This window comes from Meleagris gallopavo, chromosome 29 (assembly GCF_000146605.3).
Source record: "Meleagris gallopavo isolate NT-WF06-2002-E0010 breed Aviagen turkey brand Nicholas breeding stock chromosome 29, Turkey_5.1, whole genome shotgun sequence".
NCBI lineage: Eukaryota > Metazoa > Chordata > Aves > Galliformes > Phasianidae > Meleagris > Meleagris gallopavo.
Window position 1 is genome coordinate 4,118,517 of NC_015039.2, and position 21,879 is coordinate 4,140,395.

Here is a 21,879-nt window from a genome sequence, read left to right on the forward strand (position 1 = left end):
GGGTCTGCGGCGTTCAGCGCCCGTGGAAGTGCTTTGCTCGCGCCGTGGTAATGTCGTGCCGTGCCGTGCCGTGCAGCGTCGTGTAGTGCCGTGCAATGCCGTGCAATGCCGTGCCGTGCAGTGTCGTGTAGTGCCGTGCCGTGCCTTGCCGACAGTGCCGTGCAATGCCGTGCCCTGCAATGCCGTAGCGGCTCCGTGCCGCCAGAGGGCGCCGTGGCTCTCCGGAGGGCCGGGGCTTCCCGGGGCCGCTCGGGGCTGCAGCGGGCAGCGGATTTGCTCTTATGCTTCAGACCCAGTTTGAAGTCTTCGCTGTTGGACTCCGACATCTTTGCATGCCTTCAGTCCCGGGTCGTGTTTGCGCTAGGTCATTACAGGCTGTACGATGGGCATGAAATGGGCTTTTGGGTCGGGTGCTTTTCCCACTCGGCTCTTTTGGCTGTTGTTTCGGCCAGCCACCTGTATGGTGCAGAGCACAGGGTGTGCAGAGCCGCGGGCAGTGCCTGTGGGGGGCAGAGAGCACGGGGCCCATCCTCAGAGCTGCTGCTGTGCTGGGCTCTGTGCTCAGCTCCCTGCTGAGCCCGGGGCTGCACTGCGCTCAGCACTGCTGGGCTGCGGGAATCAGAGTGCGGACACGGCTTTGTTGATTGCATCAGGCAGAAGCACAGTTTTATTAGAGAAGTTTTTTTCACCAGCAGGTACATTAGTGATCCTGACTAACAGAAGTAACTTCTAGAGATTGCAGCGTTACAGAAGCAGCAGAATGAGAAAAGGAGACCCACAGGGGGCCCTGTGAGATACACAGCAAAGCGTCGCTGATTTCTACTTTGTCTGCATAGAGGCATGCAGTGAACACGGAGTGTTCTTGTTTTGTCTGTGAGTTTCTCTGTGTGTCATCTCCTGGTCCAATTATCCTCAATCACAGATTCTCCTGCAGGTCACTGCAGAAAAAAAGAAAGCATTATTTTGATTCAGGCAGAGGAAATCCTTCAAAGAGGAACAAAAATTGGGCTTTGTGGGACACTTATTTCAATGATAGGCTCTGTTAAACAAGAGCGGGTGGTGGGGAGCCCAGGAAATCCCAGAAACTCCCGAAATAATTGTGCTTTGTTGGCAAACTGCAGCCATAGGATGACAGATTGTCTCTTTGTGCCCATTGCAGCCCCATGGCTCAGCCCTGCGGGTCTCTCCTACATCCACCTTTCCCCTATGCCTCACCTCCCCAACCTTCTCCTCACACTCCCACATCTTGCATTTTCTTTCTATTGCTCCGGATTGTGTCCAAGCTCTAAGCTTACTTCTTAGTGGTGCTGCAGTTTTGCCCTGCAGTGCCAAACAGCCCAAACTGCAGCACTGTAACTCTCTGAGAAAGAATGGTGGTTTAGGACAAAGTGTTGTCTCCTGGCCTTATTGCAAAGGAACAAACTGGGCAAAAAGGTGTGGAAGCAGCTCTTACCCTGTATGTCCCCGGTCTTGCAGGGCGGGACTTGTGGCTGGCAGTGGGATGCTGTGGTTGTAGTGTAGGTGTGGCTTGTCCTAATGACTCCTCCTCCAACACCGCTCCCTACTCCGATTCCTCCTCCGTGACTGATGGGATGCGTGTGGGGAGAGAAATGGGCAGCGTTAGAACCTTACATGGCACTACCAGGGGCTCAAAGTATCACATTATGCCATTTATAGAGGTTAGAAATATCACAGAGCACTTTACGTGGTGTTCTTTTCTCATTTTGCTTTCCACGCCCCCCTTTGGCATGGAGGTGGCAGAGCCCTGCAAATGGTCTTCTTCTTTTGACAGTTGTCACCCATCTGATCACAGAAAACACTGTGACAAACGAGGACATAACACTGGAAGTTGTGGTGTTGGAAGATTCGGTTTTTCTGCTTTGCAGATCCCAAGGAGTGACATTTAGTTCAGAACTGAACACTCATTGTAGTAAAGCAGCTCAGGAGACATTTTCATCTCAGAGCACTGAGATGGACCAGAGATATCAAATAATTCCCAACCCGTAAAGCAGATCCTTGATATTTTCCCTGATTCTGTCGGATTCGGAGATCTACGTACATAAGGTCCTGCTGTCCTCCTTCCAACAAGCAGCGGTAGGTCTGAATCTCCTGTTCCAAACGGCACTTGACGTCCAATAAGGTCTTGTACTCCTGGTTCTGGCACTCTATTTCTGCTCTTATTTCCGCCAACTGCTGCTCCACACACGTGATCTGGTTCTGTAGCTCGCCGAGCAGCGTGTTATACTGGCACTCCGTCTCAGCCAGGGAGGATTCTAGATTATTCCTCTGATAAACAAGACAACCACACAAAGAAACGGCATTCACTCGCATGTCACCGCACCGTTTGCTGTTTCCACAGTGAGAGCAGAAGAGCCGCTCTGCAGAGCCTGCATGCAGCTGTCAGTGAGCTGCGCACGCACCTGGCTGAGCTGAGCCTGCAGGTCGATCTCCAGGGCCTGCAGCTGCCGCCTCAGCTCGGTGACCTGATTGTTGCACGTCTCCACCTCCTGACCGCTCGTGATAACCTCCCGATTCACCTCCTCGATCTGCAAATCACCAAGCCAGAGCAAAGCCCCTCAGAGAATATCTGTGCAGGCTGAACTCCTACAGCACAGCTCACAGTGAGTAGCAGCACAGCCCCAGGTGGGCACGGCGAGCCGTGTGTGCTGGGCGTTAACCACTGACTTGTCTGTTTGCTGTTTTCAAATCACATTAACCTCCAGGCTACCAGGGCTCTTTAATCCCAGCGTGGAAGGTTTCAGTTCCAGCACTGCACTACAAGGCCTCGAGGGGCAGCTGCTCCGCCAGATGGGACGCAGCAAACTGGTCAGACAGGCCTGTGCCTCCCGCAGAGCACGGCGTGTAAAGCAGTGCTGATCTCAGGAGTGCGTAGAGAACAACAGCTTGTTGTCTCCGTGTGTGTTTTCTGAAGTGCTTCTGTGCCCTGGTCACAGTCTGTGCCCCTGTGCACGTCAGTCTGTCTGGCAGCAGGTTTATGTTGCTTACCTTGCACTCGTACCAATCCTCAACTTCCTTGCGGTTGCGCGCTATCAGTGTTTCATACTGACATCTCAAATCCTCCAAGATCTGCCTGAGATCTGGCCCAGGGCAGGCGTTGACCTCCACACTCACATCTCCAGTAGATTGCTTTCTCAGACAGTTCATTTCCTGGAAATACAGCCCGGATTAGACAGCACAAAGGAGCAGAGCTGGGTGCTGAGCGGCGCTCGCTGTGAGCGGTGCCTCCCAACGCAGCTGTGAGGTGCAGAGCAGTGCTGCAGATCTGTTGGGTAACTTAAAGCACGGTCCTTAGGTGAAAAGTTCTGTGCCAGGGCTCTGCAGAGCAGCAGCAGCCCCCCAGCCTACCTCCTCATGGTTCTTCTTCAGGCAGCAGAGCTCCTCCCGCAGCGACTCCAGCTGTGCCTCCAGGTCGGACCTGCAGAGCGTCAGCTGGTCCAGGACCTGGCGCAGCCCGTTGATGTCAGCCTCCACGCTCTGACGAAGGGCCAGCTCCGTCTCGTACCTGAGTGAGAAAGAAAGCAGAAAATGAGAACTTGCTCTCTGCTTATGAACCTCCTCTTCCCGTCTACGTGCTCTGTACTGAGTTTTGCTGTCTAAGCTGAATGCACTGAGCATTTGAGGTTTGTTATGTGCAAGCTGTTCTTCCCCACCTGTTTTCCTCCCTCTCCTGAAAGCAGTATCTGCTGTCGTTCACCCATCGCTCAGCTGCTTTGCTGATCCCAATCTGCAGTGGTGTGTGATGGGGATGCACTGACTGCACCACTAAGGGCCACTCCCTGCAATGCCAGTCCCTGGCCCTAACCAGCAAACACTGTTGCCAAATGTTTTACCTCAGAACAGTAATTAAGGGAGGGCTGATGACCAAGGGCAAAATGCCTTTCATCATCCCATCCCGTCCTAACGTGGTGTTGCAGTGAGACTCGTCTGAGGTGTCTGTGAGCACAGTGCACTGGGATGAGGGGCTGGGGGTGTGGGTTTGGTGCTCGGGGACACTCACTTCACACGGAAATCATCAGCAGCCATCCTGCTGTTGTCGATGTCCAGAATGATCTTGTTGTTATCAATGGTCGCACAGACAATCTGGAAAAGAGCAGAGCATGAGAACAGCTCCCTTCTCTCTGCTGTGCTCCACGGTTGCACCTATGCTAAGCAGGAGCTCTTTCTGATTCCCATTTCCCACTATCTCTCTCCCCATAGGTTTGGTCCTTGAGCAGAGCACTTGCAGGAGGAGCTTTGCCTCCCTGATGGGCAGGCAGCAAGGAGAAGAGCTGGGCTGTGCAGGACTGGGAGTTGGAGAGCTGTGAGATGGGCAATCCCAGCTTCAGGGTCTGAAGACAAGTTCCAGAGATGCTTCACCTTAAAGCTGACACGCAGACTGCCTGGTGCTTGGTCTCAAGCTTAAGAGTTTTCCGGGAGAAGCTGGGAGGTACCTTAAAGCCTAAACGTCTTCACTTTCAGTGTGGACATTTTATTGTCAGGCTCTTTGTGCTACTGCACAGAGCATTTTAAACACCCTCACATAGCATTTATAATGCTTCGTTTGGGTCACCATCAGTGGGGTGAGATTTTCTCTTACTCTACTGCTCCTTTTGCTTTGCCATATCCATAACTATATAATCAGAACCCAGTGTAACAAGGCATCCTTTTTTCTCTGAAGAGCATTATCCCACTCGTATGGCCTCACAGCATGACCCCACTCAACAACATCCTGGAGGAAATTGCTGCCATTTATGTTTGCAAACACATTCTACAGCAGTAACATTACCTCTAACAATTGCAGTAAGCCCTGAATGCAAATCGAAAAAATAGAAAGTGGAGGAATAACTGAAAAATGGCTTTACCTGATTCTGAAGATCTTCAATTTCTTTGTAATAGCAGCTGTAGTCCCGGGGCTCGCAGGAGAGGCCCTGTGTAGCGTACCACTCTCGGATTCTGCATTCCAGCTCTGCATTTTCCTTCTCCAAGCACTTCACCTTGTCCAGGTAGGAAGCCAGGCGGTCATTGAGATTTTGCATGGTCACTTTCTCATCGCAGGATGAAAGCAAGCAGTCGCCACCAAGGCCACCGACCACCACACCGCCTCCGATGCCAAAACCAAGGCCATTGCCATAGCAGTTGCCACCTCCATAGCTCCCACCAGCCAAGCTACCGACACTCAGTCCCCCTCCATAATTCACTCCACCGCAGTAACTCCTTCCAGAAAAACCTCTGCCACTGCCTATCGCATAGGAAGAAATCCGTGCTCCACCACCACCACCAATGATACAGCTGCCACCACTGCTCCTGCCTTTGCTAGACACAGTAATCGTCTCCTTAATGTTGCAACTCATCGCGACAGCGGCTGGAAATGCAAGCAGAAGCCCAAAGCAAGACGCACAGCTTGATACTGAATCAGACTGCAAGTTGTCTGCTGCCACAGGACTCTATTTATACCTTCCACAGTGGGTGTCACCGCTGTTCCTGTTCCCATAAGGCTGGCTACTCCAGCCATTGGTGCCAAGAATAATTTCTCAAAGGGAAGTTTCCTTTCAAGATTCCCAGTAGACAAGGAAGATACTTTACATGTCTCTTGCTTATTTCAAAAATACATTAGCAATAATGTTTTATGAATCATCAGCTTTTTGTTTATGATGCAAACTTTACAACATTAAGCCAGGAAAAACACTGTCCTAAATTATATACCAGGAAGAAATCATTAAAGGTTATTGCATCAAAGAGCTCTTTATCTCTCATTAATTTATTTTCATTTTATTTTGAGTTGAATAAGCAGGTTTCATACAAGCTGCTGATGTTGGAATATGTAAGATGAAAACGTATGTACAAAGTTGGATTCTGGGATGATGTATGAAGAATGATGTAAGAACTTTGTGGAGAGATCAGAGACGGAGAGATTAACCTTTAAGTCTCTCCACTGCTGAAATGACAATTCCAGAACACTCTGCTGTGAGCCATGATGATGTGCAGTGATCTCTTAATGGACACAGACGAAAGATGCTTCATGTGTGATCTGTGGCTGACCAGTGGTTCACAGAGGATTTATTGCTTTTTATGGAGAGCGTAAAATAACACAATAGGGCTTTAAATGCTGTCCTGCTGCTCAGTGAAAGGTGCTGCTGCCGTTCTCATGTAATGGCAGGTGAGCACTGCTGGGGGAGGTGGGCTTTTCAAAGTGAGTGAGGCTGGAAAGACCCTGCAGGGAAAGTCTGTGTCAGCGTGCTGTGTGCTAAATGCAATTCTAGACCACTGCTGGGAGACGTGAGGACAGAACTGCCCATGAAGGCAGTGGAGCAGTTGTTGCCTGGAATAGTCCTACACTGGCTTGGAAAAGATGGATTAAGTATGAAATAGAGGTTCTGGTCTATCCCTCATCTCTCCAAATCTTAGCTGGGCAGAAAAAGTGAAAAGGAAAAATCTTTCATTTTTTTGACATCAACGTTCCAGCTGAGCTGCTTTGTGGACACACCGAGCTGGGATGCTGTGTGGGGAGAACTGTCTGCAGCAGCTGCTGGGCTGGGGATGCATCCACCAAGAGCCACCCTAAGCCCACGCCAGCAGAGCACAGAAAGGTGAAACTCCCACTCCGTGTCTGGACGGTGGGCTGGAGCAGCTGCTCTTATGGCAAGCAAACAACCCCATTTACCGAAAGACCAAAGCCTGGCACTATTTGTGGATTTACCCATCACTTTATTGTTCTTACTCTCCCGATTTCTCTATAAAGATGCCTTCTCTTATCTCTCATCCTTGGACATTACTTATGTGGTGCAATGAAAGCCAGCAGCATTCCTGTGCTATCTCCAGCAGGATGGAGACAGAGCTGTGCAGACGCTCAGAGAGATTTATCAGCAACAAGGAGCTGCTGCTGGCTCTGCTGATGCCTTCAGTCCTGCCATGCTGCGCTCCGATCAGGGCTGAACAAAGAGCAGAGCTAAGAACACATAACTTCAGCAAATAGCGATTGTGCTTAGAAACAGAATATCTGGATTTCGTTACCAAGAATGGGGAGCATAATAGGAGTGAGGGTGTGGTGGTAAGAATGAACCGAAACTGATGTAATGCTGCGTTGCTGGAAGCTTTGCCTTGTCCGCATATGATTCTTCAGAAGTTTCCCAATAGCTGTCTGCAGCAAGCATCTTTCCTGAGTGAGCACGCATTCCTTCCTCTCCTTCACGGTTATCATTTTAGAACATCAGGATAATGCAGGCAGAAACACAGGACACCCCTTTGTGGGATGGGAGGATGCCTGTGTGCCATTGTGGTGATGGCTGCAATGATAGCACGGCTCTCGGCCCTGCAGTGGGCAGCTCTCCCTGGCACAATAATGCCCACTCTCCTGCATTTTCCTTTTTGTCTTCAGGAAATGGGTACTCTAGTCAAGCCAGGGGAAATTACTGCTGTGAAGGTCTAAAGAAGTCATAAACTAAGCTTCCTCTCCTCCTGTTTTTGTTAGGTGTACTCATAAGGTTCCTGGGTCTGGTCCAACTAGCACAAACAAGCATGGAAATCTCATGGAAATGTAATTTCCAGACCAAGGTCTGCAGCTCCGTAATTTGCAGCTCCCTAATGCATGGTTATTTGGAGGGTGTTTTCTGTTGGGACTGTTTATCCCAAGCTACCTTCTCATAAGCTGCTTTCCAGACGCATCCCAACTCGTAGACCCAGTGTCTCAGGAGCTGACTGTGTGTCCCTGAGGGCTTTCCAGGGCCATATTCATAACCCTGGGTGAGTGGAGTCCTTCTGGCCATGTCATTAGGTCTCTTTCACCTGTCAGGAATGTAGGACAGCTCTTTTGTGAAAGTGCCTGTGCTGCTCCCGCGGACGCCTTGGGAGGGTGGGAAGCCATTGCCATGAGTGTGGGCGCTCAGCTAGATGTCAGCAGCAGTTCACAGGAGAAGGAAGGCAGCACAGCTCTTCTGCTCCTGGGGCAGCCTGGAGATTCCAGGAGACTTAAAGCTGGAAGTGTGTCAGTGCAGGGTCTTCATAGTTGTAGCAATGAGCGAGTGAAGGACTGCTATATGGGAAAGGACAAGACCAGAAAGGGCAGCAGATTGTCTTACTGTCTGCCTTGGCACTGAGCAAGGCAGGGGAATACAGTGGGGAAGGAACATGAGAAGATCTGCTTTGTGACTTCTTCACAGCCCCAGCTCTGAGAACTGGGATGGATATGCACTGAGGAGTCCAGCAGTGGAACTTCTCCTCTGTAACCACAATGAGTGTCTCCTTCAGTCTCCTGGGAAGCACACGCTGTACACGTCTTCCATCAAGTCCAAGACTTTCCCTGGGCATGGAACTCGTCTTGATGTAGACTTGATGTAGAGTCTTGCTTTGAAAACACCCACTGATGTGTCATTATTGCAGCTGTTCCATGCTGCAATGTCTCACTTTGCTCTGGTCCCTGAATAGTGCTACTGATCTGGAAGGTTCCGTGTTATAGTGAATATATTTCTGTAGAGAAATCAGTTTCCATATGAAGACTGAGGCTGCAGAAGTGTGCCACGCTGCACTGTGTGCTTGGTCCTGAAATGTTTTTGTCTCTGTGGCCTTTCCCCTCCCTGGGGAGTGACTGCTTCATGTCTCCAGCTTGGCAGCAAGGCAGGGGATGCTGTGCTGAGGCACCCTTAGGGGAATGTGTGAACATGTGAATGTGACTTTCTGTACCCAATACAAGGCAGTGCACCAGGGGTACAGCCCGTGTCCAGGGCTGTAGCTGTAAAGCTGTGGGGAGGAGTGAATGTGTAAAATCATTGCTTGCTTGTCTGGTCCAGCAAACATTCTAATCCCCAAAACACCCCCAGTTCATTCCAGCTTTTCTCTGAATGTTCTCCAAACCCAGAATGACTCTATAAGCTCTCTGTGGACGCATCCCATGATTACACCCACCAGAAGTGCTGCAGGGCCCCAAGTTGCCAAACTGCTGCACTTGCTCTTCTGTGCAGGTCAGCATCAAGAGGCATGCATGCTGCTGTGCCCATCCACACTGACTCCACATCAGCTGCAGGTCACTCTGGGGCCCAGAGGCAGAGGGGCCCTTGTCTTGCTTCTGAGCTTTAAGAAATAATGGCTCTGGGTACTGAAAGACCCTAGCTGGTGTTTTCTCCATCATGTTTTCTGTGGAACTGCACATTTTCAGCTCCCACTGCCTCTGCCAGTTCTTGGAAGGTGTGCTAAGTGTCAAGATGATCTGTCAGCAGTTTCTGATGTTCAGGCTGAAACTTTTTGAAATAGGATGATGTGCCTCAGTGGCTACGCGAGAGCAGGTAAGAAATGAACCTTTTGCCACCAGTCCTGTTCCCAGTGGAAAGGTTCCTATAAAATGAAAGGGATGGCTCTGAACATGACAGAAAACCAAACCAGCAGAAACTGGCACTGATAGTGAAGACCAAGGGCTTCTCTTCCAACCAACCCCACTCCCCAGGTGGGGGGGTTAGGGTTAGAGTTAGGGCTTGGGTTAGGGTTAGGGTCACACCACACTGTCAGAGCTGAAGGACATGATATCCCTGTTCTGGCACTGACTTTCAGCCAGGCTAAGCTCTCCTTATTTTCCCACATATTTGTATATAGGTGTGTTTTAGCAAAACATGGAAGCATATGGGCAGCACCTGTATGGCTGCAGGAATCAGAGTGTGGACATGGCTTTGTTGATTGCATCATGCAGAAGCACAGTTTTATTAGAGAAGTTTTTTTCACCAGCAGGTGCATTAGTGATCATAGTACTGGAGACCTCCAGCAGCAGCCATGGTGGTTGGGCTGGTGCAGCAATACAGATTGGAAAAAGCAAATAGCAAAATAAAGCAGAATGTGGCCCAACGCTCTGCTTATCCCTCTGGCACATCGCGTAGCATTGCTGAGTAATACAAAGGAGCAGTTCCTTGCTCTTTGCAAAGGCATACAGTAAATATTCTCTCTTTATCCGTGGCTCTGCTTCAGGGATCTCTCATTGGATATTCTCTTTTCTTTGCTTAATCACAAATCCTTCTGCAAGGCACTGGAGAGATCAAAGGAAAACATGACGTTGTTTAGAGCAAAACCAGATTCTTTCCCGTGCTATCATTCTGTACACATGATCACCTCAGGAGCCAGCTCAGCTGGAATTTCAGATGAATGCCAGCCCTGCAGGAAGTGCTGCTTGCTGCCTGCAATCAGGCAGATGGGACCCATGGTGGCTCAGGCATGCTCTGCCCTTCTCCATAGCAGTGCCAAATGGTGGGAGCTGCAGACACAGCACTGGGCTGAGCACTGCACAGTGCTCCACTCACCCTCGTTCTGCTGCACCAGCTGCCACCATCATTTATTTCTCTTTCAGTTTGGCTGGAAGGAATAGTACTGATAATTTTCTACCAAAATTCCCACAGTCCCTGCTTCTCTTCTGGTTTTCAGAGCACTCCTTTCTCCTGCTCATTCCTTTGCCCTGGATTTCAGACCAGTCCTTTCTCCCTGTTCTCTGCTGTCTGTACCTTGCCTGTATTCTGACTCTGTCCTTCCCTTCCCTACCCTCTGCCCCCTCCCATCTGGTAGCATTGCAGTCGAGCAGAGAGGGCTTGAAGCCCAGCGGAGCTCTGCAGCCCTCACCTTGTATCTCCGCAGCTGCACAGGATGGCATCTGGGCAGACGAAGTGTACGTGTGGCTTGTTCGGATGATGCCTCCTCCTCCTATTCCTCCTGTTCGTGCAACTCCTCCTCCTAGACCCGACAACTGACTAATTCCTCCTTGCTGACTGAGTGGAAAGGAAAAGAACGTTTTAGTGAAGGGAATGGCGGATAAATTAGAACGACAGTTTGTGCATTGACCCTTTGCTCTTCGTCTGATTTTGTCTTTGGCATAAACGTGGCTGACTACTGCAGCGAGCTTTCTTCTTGTGGCAGTGCTTGGGTATTCTAAAGTACACATAACGAAGGCATTCTAGTGTCCCTCGTGTCTCGGGTGTACTCACATGAGGTCCTGCTGTCCACCCTCCAGCAGGCAGCGGTAGGTGTGGATCTCCTGCTCCAGGCGGCACTTGACGTCCAGCAGGATCTTGTACTCCTGGTTCTGGCACTCCATCTCCGCCCGCAGGTCCGCCAGCTGCTGCTCCACACATGTGATCTGAGTCTGCAGCTCACCGAGGTGGTTGTTGTAACGGCATTCTGTCTCAGCCAGAGAGGACTCCAGGTTGTCCCTCTGCAGGGTGACAGGTGGCACAACAGAAATACGGCCATGAGGAAGCTGCACTTAACTGCAGGTTCTTGCCTTGAAGCAGAGCTGCAGCAGTGAGCTGCGCACGCACCTGGCTGAGCTGAGCCTGCAGGTCGATCTCCAGGGCCTGCAGCTGCCGCCTCAGCTCGGTGACCTGATTGTTGCACGTCTCCACCTCCTGACCGCTCGTGATAACCTCCCGATTCACCTCCTCGATCTGCAAATCACCAAGCCAGAGCAAAGTTGTTAAGGGAGTGTTTCACTGTAACTCAGGCTAAGGATTAAGCAAAGAGCAGGAGGAAGCAAAAAGCATGAAATGAGAACACTTTGGGTGAACTCTCTCAACCCAAGGGGACGCGCAGAGGCAGCATCCCCTGTGGTATTTGGGCAGTCAAAATCAGTGCCAAATACTGTTGCAGACATGTGGATTTAACCTAAGGTAAAGTGCTGTGGAACCACAGCCTGGAGAAGTCACAGCTGAATAACTTTGCTCACCTTGCACTCGTACCAATCCTCCACTTCTTTGCGATTGCGTTCAATCAGTGTCTCATACTGGCACCTCATCTCCTCCAGAATCTTCCTGAGGTCAGGGCCAGGACAGGCATTGACCTCCACACTCACATCTCCAGTTGACTGTTTCCTCAGACAGTTCATTTCCTGGAGAAAACCATATCAGGTTTCAGAAGCAAGGAAAACACCGGGGAGAGCAGGGAGGATCCCGGCTGGGGGCACTGCCAGCTCCCAGCTCCCTGTGGCAGCTCCATCCAGCAGGGGAAGCGAAGCCCTTTGCAGTATCAGCCCTGCACAACCAAGGTGAGGGAGAGCACAGATCCTGAGTGAAGGGAGGCTTTGGGCAGGGGCCATCAGCCTACCTCCTCATGGTTCTTCTTCAGGCAGCAGAGCTCCTCCCGCAGCGACTCCAGCTGTGCCTCCAGGTCGGACCTGCAGAGCGTCAGCTGGTCCAGGACCTGGCGCAGCCCGTTGATGTCAGCCTCCACGCTCTGGCGAAGGGCCAGCTCCGTCTCGTACCTGAGTGAGAAAGAAAGCCAGAGAGAGCAGTCAGCATCTGACCCCATCATCTGCTTTTTTCTGCAGATGTCTTTCTTACAGCCATTTCCTAACCAGCCTCCCGGGATGCTGAGGGAAGCGGTGGAAGGATCCCCTTATTAGGTCTGCCCTCAACCCACTTTCTCTACAACTTTGTGAGGGGTCGCTCACCACATTTCCATGCTCTAACAAGAGAAAACAAAAATCTCCCTTAAGAAGCCAGGTGCAAAACCTTCTGGGTGCTTTCTGCACAGCTCCCATCTGCACACAGAACTGTGCTGTTGCCCAGACATGAAGGCAGCTCTGGAGGTAACGGCTGCGGCTGCAGGAGCCCTTCTGCACAGCCTGCAGCCCTGAGCCGCATCCTGACAGCCTGCTGCAGCACCAGGAGCACTCACTTCACTCGGAAGTCATCAGCTGTCATCCGGCTGTTGTCGATGTTCAGAATGATCTTGTTGTTGTCTATGGTTGCACAGACAATCTGGAAAAGAAGAGAGTTCAGTGGTCACTCGTGAAGCCTCGTCCCCATCCCCTCGGGCTGCAGTGCATGCGGTGCAGCAGACCAAACCCCAGGCTCTGTGTGCTGTTGGCTGGCGGGCGCAGGGCAGCTGAGCACAGCAGGCCAGTGTGAGCATTCAGCACAGCACTGGGGAGGCATTAAAAAGCTGAAAGACAGAGTTCAGGTGCGGACAGGGAGGTGTTATCAGTGCTGCCCAGCGCCTGCTGCGATCCTCCCAGCCTTTTAAGTCTAAATCTTACTTTAATGGATAAGAGATATAAAAGCTTTTCCAAGACTTAATTATAGGTCTGTCTCATTCTGTTTGTTTCCTGGATTCCTTTCACTTCTTTCTCTGTGTGTTGGCATCCTAGAAGTTTTGCCAAACACATGCTCTGCAAAAACCTTTTTAATTTTAACTTGCATTCTGGCAATGCTCTCTTTGTTCTCACTTCTAATGAGGTGCCCAATACTTCCCAGTTCTGTAAGAGTAAATGTGTAAATAAAGGAAGCAATGTTTAATTGGAATTCTGCAAGATGAATGACAGAATAAGCCCATACGGCTTGTTATTTATCTCTCATTTAGTCGTTCTCTTGGCAATCATCCACTCAAACGCCTTGGCAAAATCTAACTGAGACGGACTGCTGAGCCAATCCAGATGTATTCCATGCCCACAACACTTTCCCTTTCAAATATATCTGATGAATAAAAGCAATGGAAACAATCCAAACTCTCAAGACTTTTACGTTTGAGCTCCAGGGCTCTCTACAGGCAGTTGTCTTAATGTCTGTTTACGAGGAGCGTTTTACTACAGTGAAATGTTACTCTCAATAGCTGCATTAAGCTGTGAAGCAACAGCGTGGGAGAAGTTTACAAGCGAGGAAGCAGCTGAGAAGTGATGTTACCTGGTTCTGAAGATCTTCTATCTCTTTATAATAGCAGCTGTAGTCCCGTGGCTCACAAAAGGGGCCCTGCTTGGCGTACCACTCCCTGATTCTGCACTCCAGGTCAGCATTTTCTTGTTCCAGGCACCTCACCTTGTCCAGGTAAGAAGCCAGGCGGTCGTTAAGGTTCTGCATGGTGACTTTTTCGTCACCAGAAAGAAGAATGCCATCACCAGCAAAACCCCCTCCAACTACCCCTCCACCAATGCCGATACCAAGGCCACCTCCAATGCCACCACCAAAGCGGGCACTGCCACCGCTGAATCCAATGCCTGAACATCCTCCGAGGACAGTGGCTCCTAAGCCACCTCCATAGCTCCCACCGACCAGACTGCCGCTGCTCAGTCCTCCTCCGTAATTCACACCACTGCAGTAGCTTCTCCCAGAGAACCCTCGGCTACTGCCTATCCCACAAGTCGTGTATCTTCCAGAGGAGACCGAGGAAATCCGCGCTCCTCCACCACCACCACCACCACCAATAACACAGCTGCCACCGCTGGTCCTGCCCCTGAGAGAGCCAGTTGTCTGCTTAATACTACAACTCATTGTGAGGACAGCTGCAAATCCAACCCAAAGCCCAAAGCAAGATGCAGAGCGTGATACGGAATCAGACTGCAGGTTGGTCGCTGCCGCAGATCCCTATTTATACCTTCCAAGCGGGTGCCACCTCTGGGGTGTTTCTTCTTCCCACGGGGCTGGCTAGTCTCACTGTTTATGCCAGGAATAAATAACCCATAGGCAGTTTCCCTCTAGAAATCCCAGTTCACAAGGAAGATACTTTACATGTCAGCAGCTTATTCCAAAAAATAAAATAATGTTTTATGAGTCATCAGCTTTTTGTGTGATGCAAACTTTACAAGAAGTCAAGAAAAAAAGTTGCCCTAGATTATGTACAAAGAAGCAGCAATGGTATTTATAACATCAAAGTCCCTTTTATCTTTTATTAATTTGTATTTATTTTATTCTTAGTCCAGCAAACATTTTTGTATCATGTGCTACAGTAGACTGCGTGGAATCAAAGTGGGCAGTTAATTTAAATTTACACTTCTGAAAAGCATGAACAATGGTGACCATAGGAGCAAAAAGAGCCGGGGTGTCGCGGTGCTGATGCCTGCCAGCCGGCGCAATTACAGGCAGAGGGCTCAGGTACCTCTACTGCGAGATTTCTCCAGTCACCTCATCCATAGCCCATGTTTCTGTCATGCCAGCCCAGGAACTCAACTTGCTCACAGTCTGCGAAGCACTGGAAGTTCCTGTCTGCCCCTTGATCCTGTGTCACACAGACTGAAGTGCCTCTCTGAAGTTATTTTTTGTTGCTGTAGTCGTTCAGTTTGTGCCGTCCATAGATAAAGAAGGAACTCGCAGGAAAGATGGGCGATTCATGGGGTTCCCTGTCCCGACTGTGACGAGATCCAGCAGGTCACTGCCATCACCAACAACCAAAATTGTATTGAGCACAAAAGGAAAAGGAGAAAAGCTTTCCACATGTACTGTCTGTGTTTGTCAGAGCGGTAATGCGTTGGCACAGCCTGACCATCACTGCTGGGAGAGCATCTGGGGAGCGCGGGGAAGACTGGCTTAGCCAGCACAGGTGCCTTTGTCCATCAGACTGCAGTAATGAGAGGATATTCTGCTCTTCGAGGGACAGATGCTTCTCTTCCCTGCAGCGTGGAATTTCCAGCCACTTTTACTCACAAGCAACCTTCCATTTGAGGATGTCCCTGTGCGTAGTTACAGAAGCTGCTGGGATAAATCTGTGACACCCCATGGGCAGCCCCGAGAGCAGCCGTCACCTGGGGACGAGGGTAGGGGACACTGCACTGATGTGCTCCGCCTTCTCTGCTAGTGGCACTGCAGTGATGCCCATCCTCGGGGTGGGCAAATGACCCCAAGAATGTGTAGATGTGATCATCTTCTCATGAGTATACATTAGGATTCTGCTCTCCAGTGAGCTCATTTATTTCTTTGTTTAGATCAAAAGTGATAAAAGACGCCTACCTAAGGCTGGAAGCATCCTAGAATATTCATTATTCATAGGATGCAGAGAAATAACTTGCTCAGGGACAGCACTGGAGTCCCTCAGAGCTCAGACTGCCGACTGCAGCACCTGAAATACAAGTCCATCCTCCTCCTGGAAACACATCTCCCTGCTCCCCACACAGCCCAGACTCATCGGAGTGAAAATCATGAGCAAAAAGGAGGATAGGGAAGAAATCTGGCTTTTGTCAGACATTTTGAGGAATATAATTGAAGACAGGGTGTGGCTGTGAGAGCTAGCAGAAATTAATATAAAGTCTGGATTGCTTGGACCTTTGCTTCTGCTGCATCGGTTTTCAGAAGTTGCCCAGCAGCAGCCTACAGCGAGCAGCGCTCTGGGCTCAGGTCGCCCTTTTTCCCTTTCAGAGTCTCAGTTTTAGCAGGCATATTGCAGATAGGGAGCACTGCAGGTGGCTCATGTCCTCAGCCACCAATGGCAGAAGGAGCAGGACTTACAGCACACAGCAAACTGGTTGGTGTCACTGATGGGCCATTTTTATGCATCCTGGCTCAGAGCCCCACGGGCTGCAGAGTCACACTTACCAGCCAAGATTGGACCCATCCTACCACTCTCCCACAGGGTTCGTACTGGGGTGTAGTTGCACTGATGTGAGATGGTGCTGCATTCCCAAGGTCCGCTAAGGGCAGTAGGACTGTGGTGATCCCAGCATACAGCCATGCATGCTGTGCCGCCATCTCTTCCACATTTTGCTCACTTTGCTTATCAAACTGATAGCGCTACTCGTGTCAGCTACAAGGAGGGTGCGTCCAATTTGACAGAACTTTGCTTTCATAAGCATTGCTTCAGTGATGTTTGTGCAACCTCTCTGGAATATGATGTTATCTTGTCACTTGTAATTACGAGAAATGATTTGCATAATAGCCATTGGGGATCACTTATTAAAACCTGCTTTGAAGTGATACTAAGCCGGCTCCAGACCTCGCACTCCCAGCTCTCAGATGCAGTCTGTGATGCTGTGGGGCTGTGAGTCAGAGCTGCATCCCCCGCGCTGATCAGCGGTGCTGGGAGGCAGCTGGAAGCGCTGTGGGCTGCGGTGCTGCTGCACTCTGAGAGAGCGGGGAGAGGCGGTCACTCCTTTCCTGCAGACTGCTCACATCTCCAATTCAGCTCTGGGCTCGTGGCAGCAGTGAGGCTCAGCATGATGCCGAGGTGTTCAGCTGGATTTCCTCCTACTGCAGCTCCCAGCCTGATCCACAGCTCGAGGGCTTTCAGTTCCTCGAGCGCCTGTCAGCCTCGAGCACAGTGCACTGCACAGCCTCTGCACCTCTGGGATCACAGCTGCTCTTCGTGGCAAAGCAGAGCATGAGGGAATTCATGTCGGGATGGATGAGGACTTATGGCAGCAGGAAGCTGCAGAGATCTCCAGCTCAGGGCTGCGGGCAGCACAGCTGTGACCTGCGGTGCTGCTGCCAGAGTCTGGCAGGTCCTGGCAGAGCCCACATCCTGCAGGCAGCCCGAGTGTGGGCCAGCCGTGGCCCTGAGAACTAACTCTCTGAGTGCCTTTATTTAATACTTGCACTAAAGCATCGCTTCTTGCAGTGCATCTCCAGGTTGTGGGTCTTGCAGGCAGTGTAAATGAAGTTATTTGGTGCAGCGGGCCAGGAAATCTCCTGCTTGATTATAGTAGTACGTTGCTGATGTACATAACTCTTTACAAATGTTACACAACCCAATAAACTCAAGTACAAGTTCCACGGATGGTGACTGGGCTGTGGGTGAGGCTCGCCTGTCTGTGTGCTTCATGGAACAGATTTTTATGGGGAAATTAGAGCTTGTGCCATACAGCAACTCACGGCCCACGATTCCAATGCCTGCAATCAGTGTCAGTGCGTGTGCAGTGCAGCCCTTCACTCCCAGCTGCTGCCCAGCACTCACATTCTGCAGATCTGATTGTCTGATTTCTGCTCCTCACCGACATCTCACAGCTGTGCAGATCGCTTCTCAGGGATCTTTCTGTCGCACTTTGCTGGTGCAGCTCATCCCCTGACTCCCCCCACTCCTTCTGTTAGGGAAGGGGCCACAGCAGTGAGCACAGCAGCATAACAGTGCGGTTCCTCCATCTGTTGCCCGTTCCTTTCTCTGTGCAGTAGACCACCACCACTTTTTTTTTCTGTTTACTGCATCTGACTTTCAAAACCTCTCTCTCTCACCTATTAATTTGTCTCACCCTTTTATCTGCCCGCACGCTGCCAGCTGGTTCTTCCTGCTCGCTTTTTCTTTTTAGATGCTTTCATGGTTCCTTATTTAGCATTTTCTCTTGGAATTGCTTCCCCTGGCAGAAAGGCGTGTCAGGTCCAGCACAGCTTTGCTTTCAAATTACTACTTCAGTATTATTTGGGAAAACTTGTTGTTCTTGATTTTATCCTGTTGCTACACATTCATAATACCTCAAAAGGTGCTGCAAATTGTCTTATATTAGATTATATTAACACACGCCCACTTTAATGAAAGCTTGACTTTCGAGCGAAACAGAAGGCTGCCCGTCGGGCCGCCCTGTGCTCCCTGCAGCCCTGAATTGCTCCTCCTCGTCGCCTCCGACCTCCGCTCCCAGCGTGAGCTCTCCCCAGTGCAGACATCCCTTCCAGAGCATAACGATCTGTGTAACATGTTTCTAAATACTCGTATAATTCCTTACTTGTAGAAATTGTTTCTCAGGTTCAGAGCTGTATCAGTAGTGGCACAGTTTTATTAGGGGCAAGCGTGTGGATCCCGGCACGTCCCAGGTAATGGCAGCGGGCAGAGCAATGCTGGGGTCCCCTCATCTTGGTCCCATGGGTGCCTCCCATCCCCACTGGTGCTGCACATGGAGCTGAGCACTGCCCGTTAGTTTGCTTTACTTGTTCTGGGGGTTGTTCTTTGGGAGCCCTCCAAGGGACGTCTCCTGTTTGCAGAGTCCTGCTCATGGTTCAGCATGGTTTTGTCTGGAGTTTTCTTTGCGCACCCCCCTGTCCTTCTCCTCCCTCTTTCCCCAAGCTTGCTTGTCCCTGGTGAATGGCTTGGGAAGGCCTTGACTCCCCCTGCAGCTCTTCAGAACCACCTGGGAGAACACCCTGACTGTGAGACCGTAGAGTCATTCAGGTTGGAAAAGACCTCTAACGTCACCAAATCCAACTACCAACCCATCTCCACCGTGCCCAACCATGTCCCCAAGTGCCACATCTACACATCTCCTGAGCCCCTCCAGGGACAGTGACTCCATCACTTGTAACAGTGCTGTTCACACACTGCAGCAACTGAGCTTTGGGAATGAGAGCTGATGCTTCGTGTAGCTCACATGGGGCTGGAGAGCCCTCTTTGGGATACCCCCATTAAAACACCTCCACCTGCGGGGCGCTGGAGGCTCAGACAGCTCTGTGCACAGCGCCTCTCTGTTTCAAAATCTCAGTCCATGGAAAGCAGGGAAGAGCCAGCTGCTTTGCATACAAATTAAATTTCCCCAAACCATAATTAAAATTGTCATGTGAAACTGAAAACGTTTAGATAATTTATTGTTTCAGGGAATTTAACTGCCCGTCCCTAATCCTGTCTATCAGTGCAGAGCCAGCAGGACTCAGCTAAATGACAGCTGTCACGAAGCACCTTCCCCAGCTCAGCGGGAGCCGCCCCGCAGCGCAGGGCAGGGCTGGCGCAGGGTGGGAGCGATGGGCTGACCCCCTTCCAGGGAGAGAAGGAGCTCACGGTCAGACATCGGTCAGAGCCAAATGCTCACTCCTCATGGTTGGCTTCCTGGCCCTGGCTGGAAGTAGGGCTCTGCTGGTTCCTTGCCACTGTGTTCTTTTACCGCTTGTATCTCAGGTTTTCATATTCCTGTAAGTGACGGCCCAGGGATGTCACTGTGCCCGGCTCTGCCTGCAGCCTGCGTACATGATGTCCTGCTGCCCGCCCTCCAGCAGGCAGCGGTAGGTGTGGATCTCCTGCTCCAGGCGGCACTTGACGTCCAGCAGGCTCTTGTACTCCTGGTTCTGGCACTCCGTCTCCGCCCGGATCTCCGCCAGCCGCTGTTCCACGCAGGAGATCTGGCTCTGCAGCTCAGTGAGGTATTTGTTGTAGCGGCATTCTGTCTCAGCCAGAGAGGACTCCAGGTTTTCTTTCTGAGCATGGAAGCAACAAAAAGGAGGATGGGTTACGCAGCCGTCACAGGCAGCCTGGACTTCTTATCAAGGGATCCCACTGCAGAGCTGTCCCACTGTACCCATCCATGCGGTTCTGCTCCTGCAGCTCTCTGCAGGGAGCCGGGGGCTGAGACAGAACCGTGCATCACTCACCATGGTCAGTTGGGCTTGCACGTTGATCTCCAGGCCCTGCAGCTGGCGTCTCAGCTCCGTGACCTGCTTGTTGCTCGACTCTATCTCCTGGCTGCTGGTGATGACCTCCAGGTTCACCTCTTCCACCTGAGGTCAGAAGGAGCACTCTGTGCCCTGCCCTCCCCACCCCACAGCCCCAGACGTCTGCTTGTGCTGCAGCCCCCAGGTGTTCCCAGCCCAGGCCCCACATGCCCCGTGACCCTACAGCGCTGCAGCTCCTCAGCCACCAGCAGAAGAGCACTACAATGGGGCTGTGGAACCAGTCTGAGTTTCTCCTAGCTGGAACTGCTGTTGTGCAGACACTGCCAGGAAGTGGAGAAGCACTGATCTCTCGCTTCTCCATCTCCCTCAGCAGGCAGAGGGCAGAGCCGCACACTGCACCGTACCTTGCAGGCAAACCACTGCTCAGTCTCCTTGCGGTTGCGCTCCATCAGCGTCTCATATTGACAACGCAGCTCCTCCAGAATCTTCCTCAGGTCTGGGCCGGGACAGGCGTTGACCTCCACGCTCACATCTCCGGTCGCCTGCTTCCTCAGGCAGCTCATTTCCTGCACAGTGCGCAACGGAACGGTCATGTTCTCAGCTGGAGGAAGTTCCCTTCTTCCCACAGATTTCTTTAGGGTGAGGGGTATCTGACCTCCTCATGGTTCGCCCTGAGGGAGCACATCTCCTCGGTCACAGCCTCGCACTGCAGCTGCAGGTCAGCCTTGCAGCTGGCCAGCTGGTCCAGCACAGGGCGCAGATTGCAGATGTCCGCGTCCACATTCTGCCGGAGGCTGCACTCGGTCTCATACCTTAGGCACAGGAACAGGAACTCAACATGCCAGCAAAGCACTGCAAGTGCTTGAGCTGAGTGTGAGGGACAAAATTAGGACCAAGTTCTCTTGCTTCAGGCACATGATGCTGCGGGCATTGCCTTGCACAGAGATCTGTGCTTTAATACAGCAGCAGGGTGGGCAGGTTTCAGCCCCACACCACCTCAGTGCCCACCCCTTCCTTCCCCTGACCCCCAGCCCAGCGCAGGGCTCACTTGGCTCGGAAGTCGTCGGCCGTCATCCGACTGTTATCAATGTTCAGAAGGATTTTGTTGGTCTCCATGGCTGCGCACAGAATCTGGAAAGAAAGCACAGGGAGAGATTTGGGCTGGCAGGTTCTGCCGGCTGCAGGAGGCCTGGAGGAATCGTCCACCTGGAGCACTGCAACACGGTTATTCTATAATGGTTTTATGTTTGGGGTTATTAATCAGTTAAATGGCACTACAGCAGGGAGACTGCATGGCGGGCTGCAGGAGTGTCAGCTGTCTGTGAGCGCAGCTGCTGCCCTCTGCTCGCTGAATGTCAGCTGCCACCTCCTGCTCCTCCAGGCTGCCGCCGGGCATCGTGTCCACGTGTGAAAGCGAAGCCCAAAGAAATGTGAGACATTTCTCGAGATGCTTTACCTGGTTCTGAAGATCTTCAATCTCCTTGTGGAAGCAGCTGTAGTCCCGTGGCTCACAGCTGGGGCCCACCTTGGCGTACCACTCCCGGATGCGGCACTCCAGCTCGGCATTCTCGCTCTCCAGCAGCCGCACTTTGTCCAGGTAGGAGGCCAGGCGGTCATTGAGGTTCTGCATCGTCGCCTTCTCATTGTTGGCAAACAGGATCCCCTCACCGGTCCTGCCGAAACCTCCGACGCCGCGCGCACACATGCCCCCCGTGCTGAACCCGAGGGTGGAGCAGGCCCGCTGGGTCGCTCTGAAGCTGCCCCCACTCATGCTGCCGACACCCAGCTGCTGCCCGAGCAGTCCCTCTCCCAAACTGCTACCAGAGAAACCCCCGGCTGCTGCCGCGAGCTCGAA

The 21,879-nt window shown here is 51.5% G+C and overlaps 3 protein-coding genes across 3 annotated transcripts in view; all 3 read right to left on the bottom strand.

Moving 5' to 3' along the window:
* Positions 1 to 645: 645 nt before the first annotated feature.
* LOC100541175 (keratin, type I cytoskeletal 13-like) lies at positions 646 to 6,490 on the bottom strand. The gene is made up of 8 exons (XM_003213102.3): positions 4,863 to 6,490; positions 4,019 to 4,101; positions 3,367 to 3,523; positions 3,007 to 3,168; positions 2,421 to 2,546; positions 2,060 to 2,286; positions 1,454 to 1,584; positions 646 to 938 (listed from the first exon to the last, which is right to left on the bottom strand). The coding sequence occupies exons 1-8, from the start codon at positions 5,349 to 5,351 to the stop codon at positions 913 to 915; spliced, it is 1,401 nt and encodes a 466-aa protein (XP_003213150.1). The 5' UTR covers positions 5,352 to 6,490; the 3' UTR covers positions 646 to 912.
* A 1,398-nt stretch (positions 6,491 to 7,888) lies between these two features.
* LOC100543030 (keratin, type I cytoskeletal 19-like) lies at positions 7,889 to 14,694 on the bottom strand. The gene is made up of 8 exons (XM_003213111.3): positions 13,641 to 14,694; positions 12,637 to 12,719; positions 12,064 to 12,220; positions 11,687 to 11,848; positions 11,283 to 11,408; positions 10,950 to 11,176; positions 10,588 to 10,733; positions 7,889 to 10,003 (listed from the first exon to the last, which is right to left on the bottom strand). Exons 1-8 carry the CDS (start codon positions 14,223 to 14,225, stop codon positions 9,978 to 9,980), a joined length of 1,512 nt encoding a protein of 503 aa, XP_003213159.2. The 5' UTR covers positions 14,226 to 14,694; the 3' UTR covers positions 7,889 to 9,977.
* Positions 14,695 to 19,218: 4,524 nt separating this feature from the next.
* Positions 19,219 to 21,879, bottom strand: part of LOC100543185 (keratin, type I cytoskeletal 13-like) — a 5,408-nt gene continuing 2,747 nt past the window's right edge. Inside the window, exons 4-6 of the mRNA XM_031557075.1 lie at positions 20,429 to 20,590; positions 20,004 to 20,129; positions 19,219 to 19,829 (exon numbers count right to left, since the gene is read on the bottom strand). Of these exons, the coding sequence (XP_031412935.1) occupies positions 19,569 to 19,829; positions 20,004 to 20,129; positions 20,429 to 20,590 (549 nt within the window). The 3' untranslated portion in view covers positions 19,219 to 19,568. The remainder of the gene's footprint in view (positions 19,830 to 20,003; positions 20,130 to 20,428; positions 20,591 to 21,879) is intronic.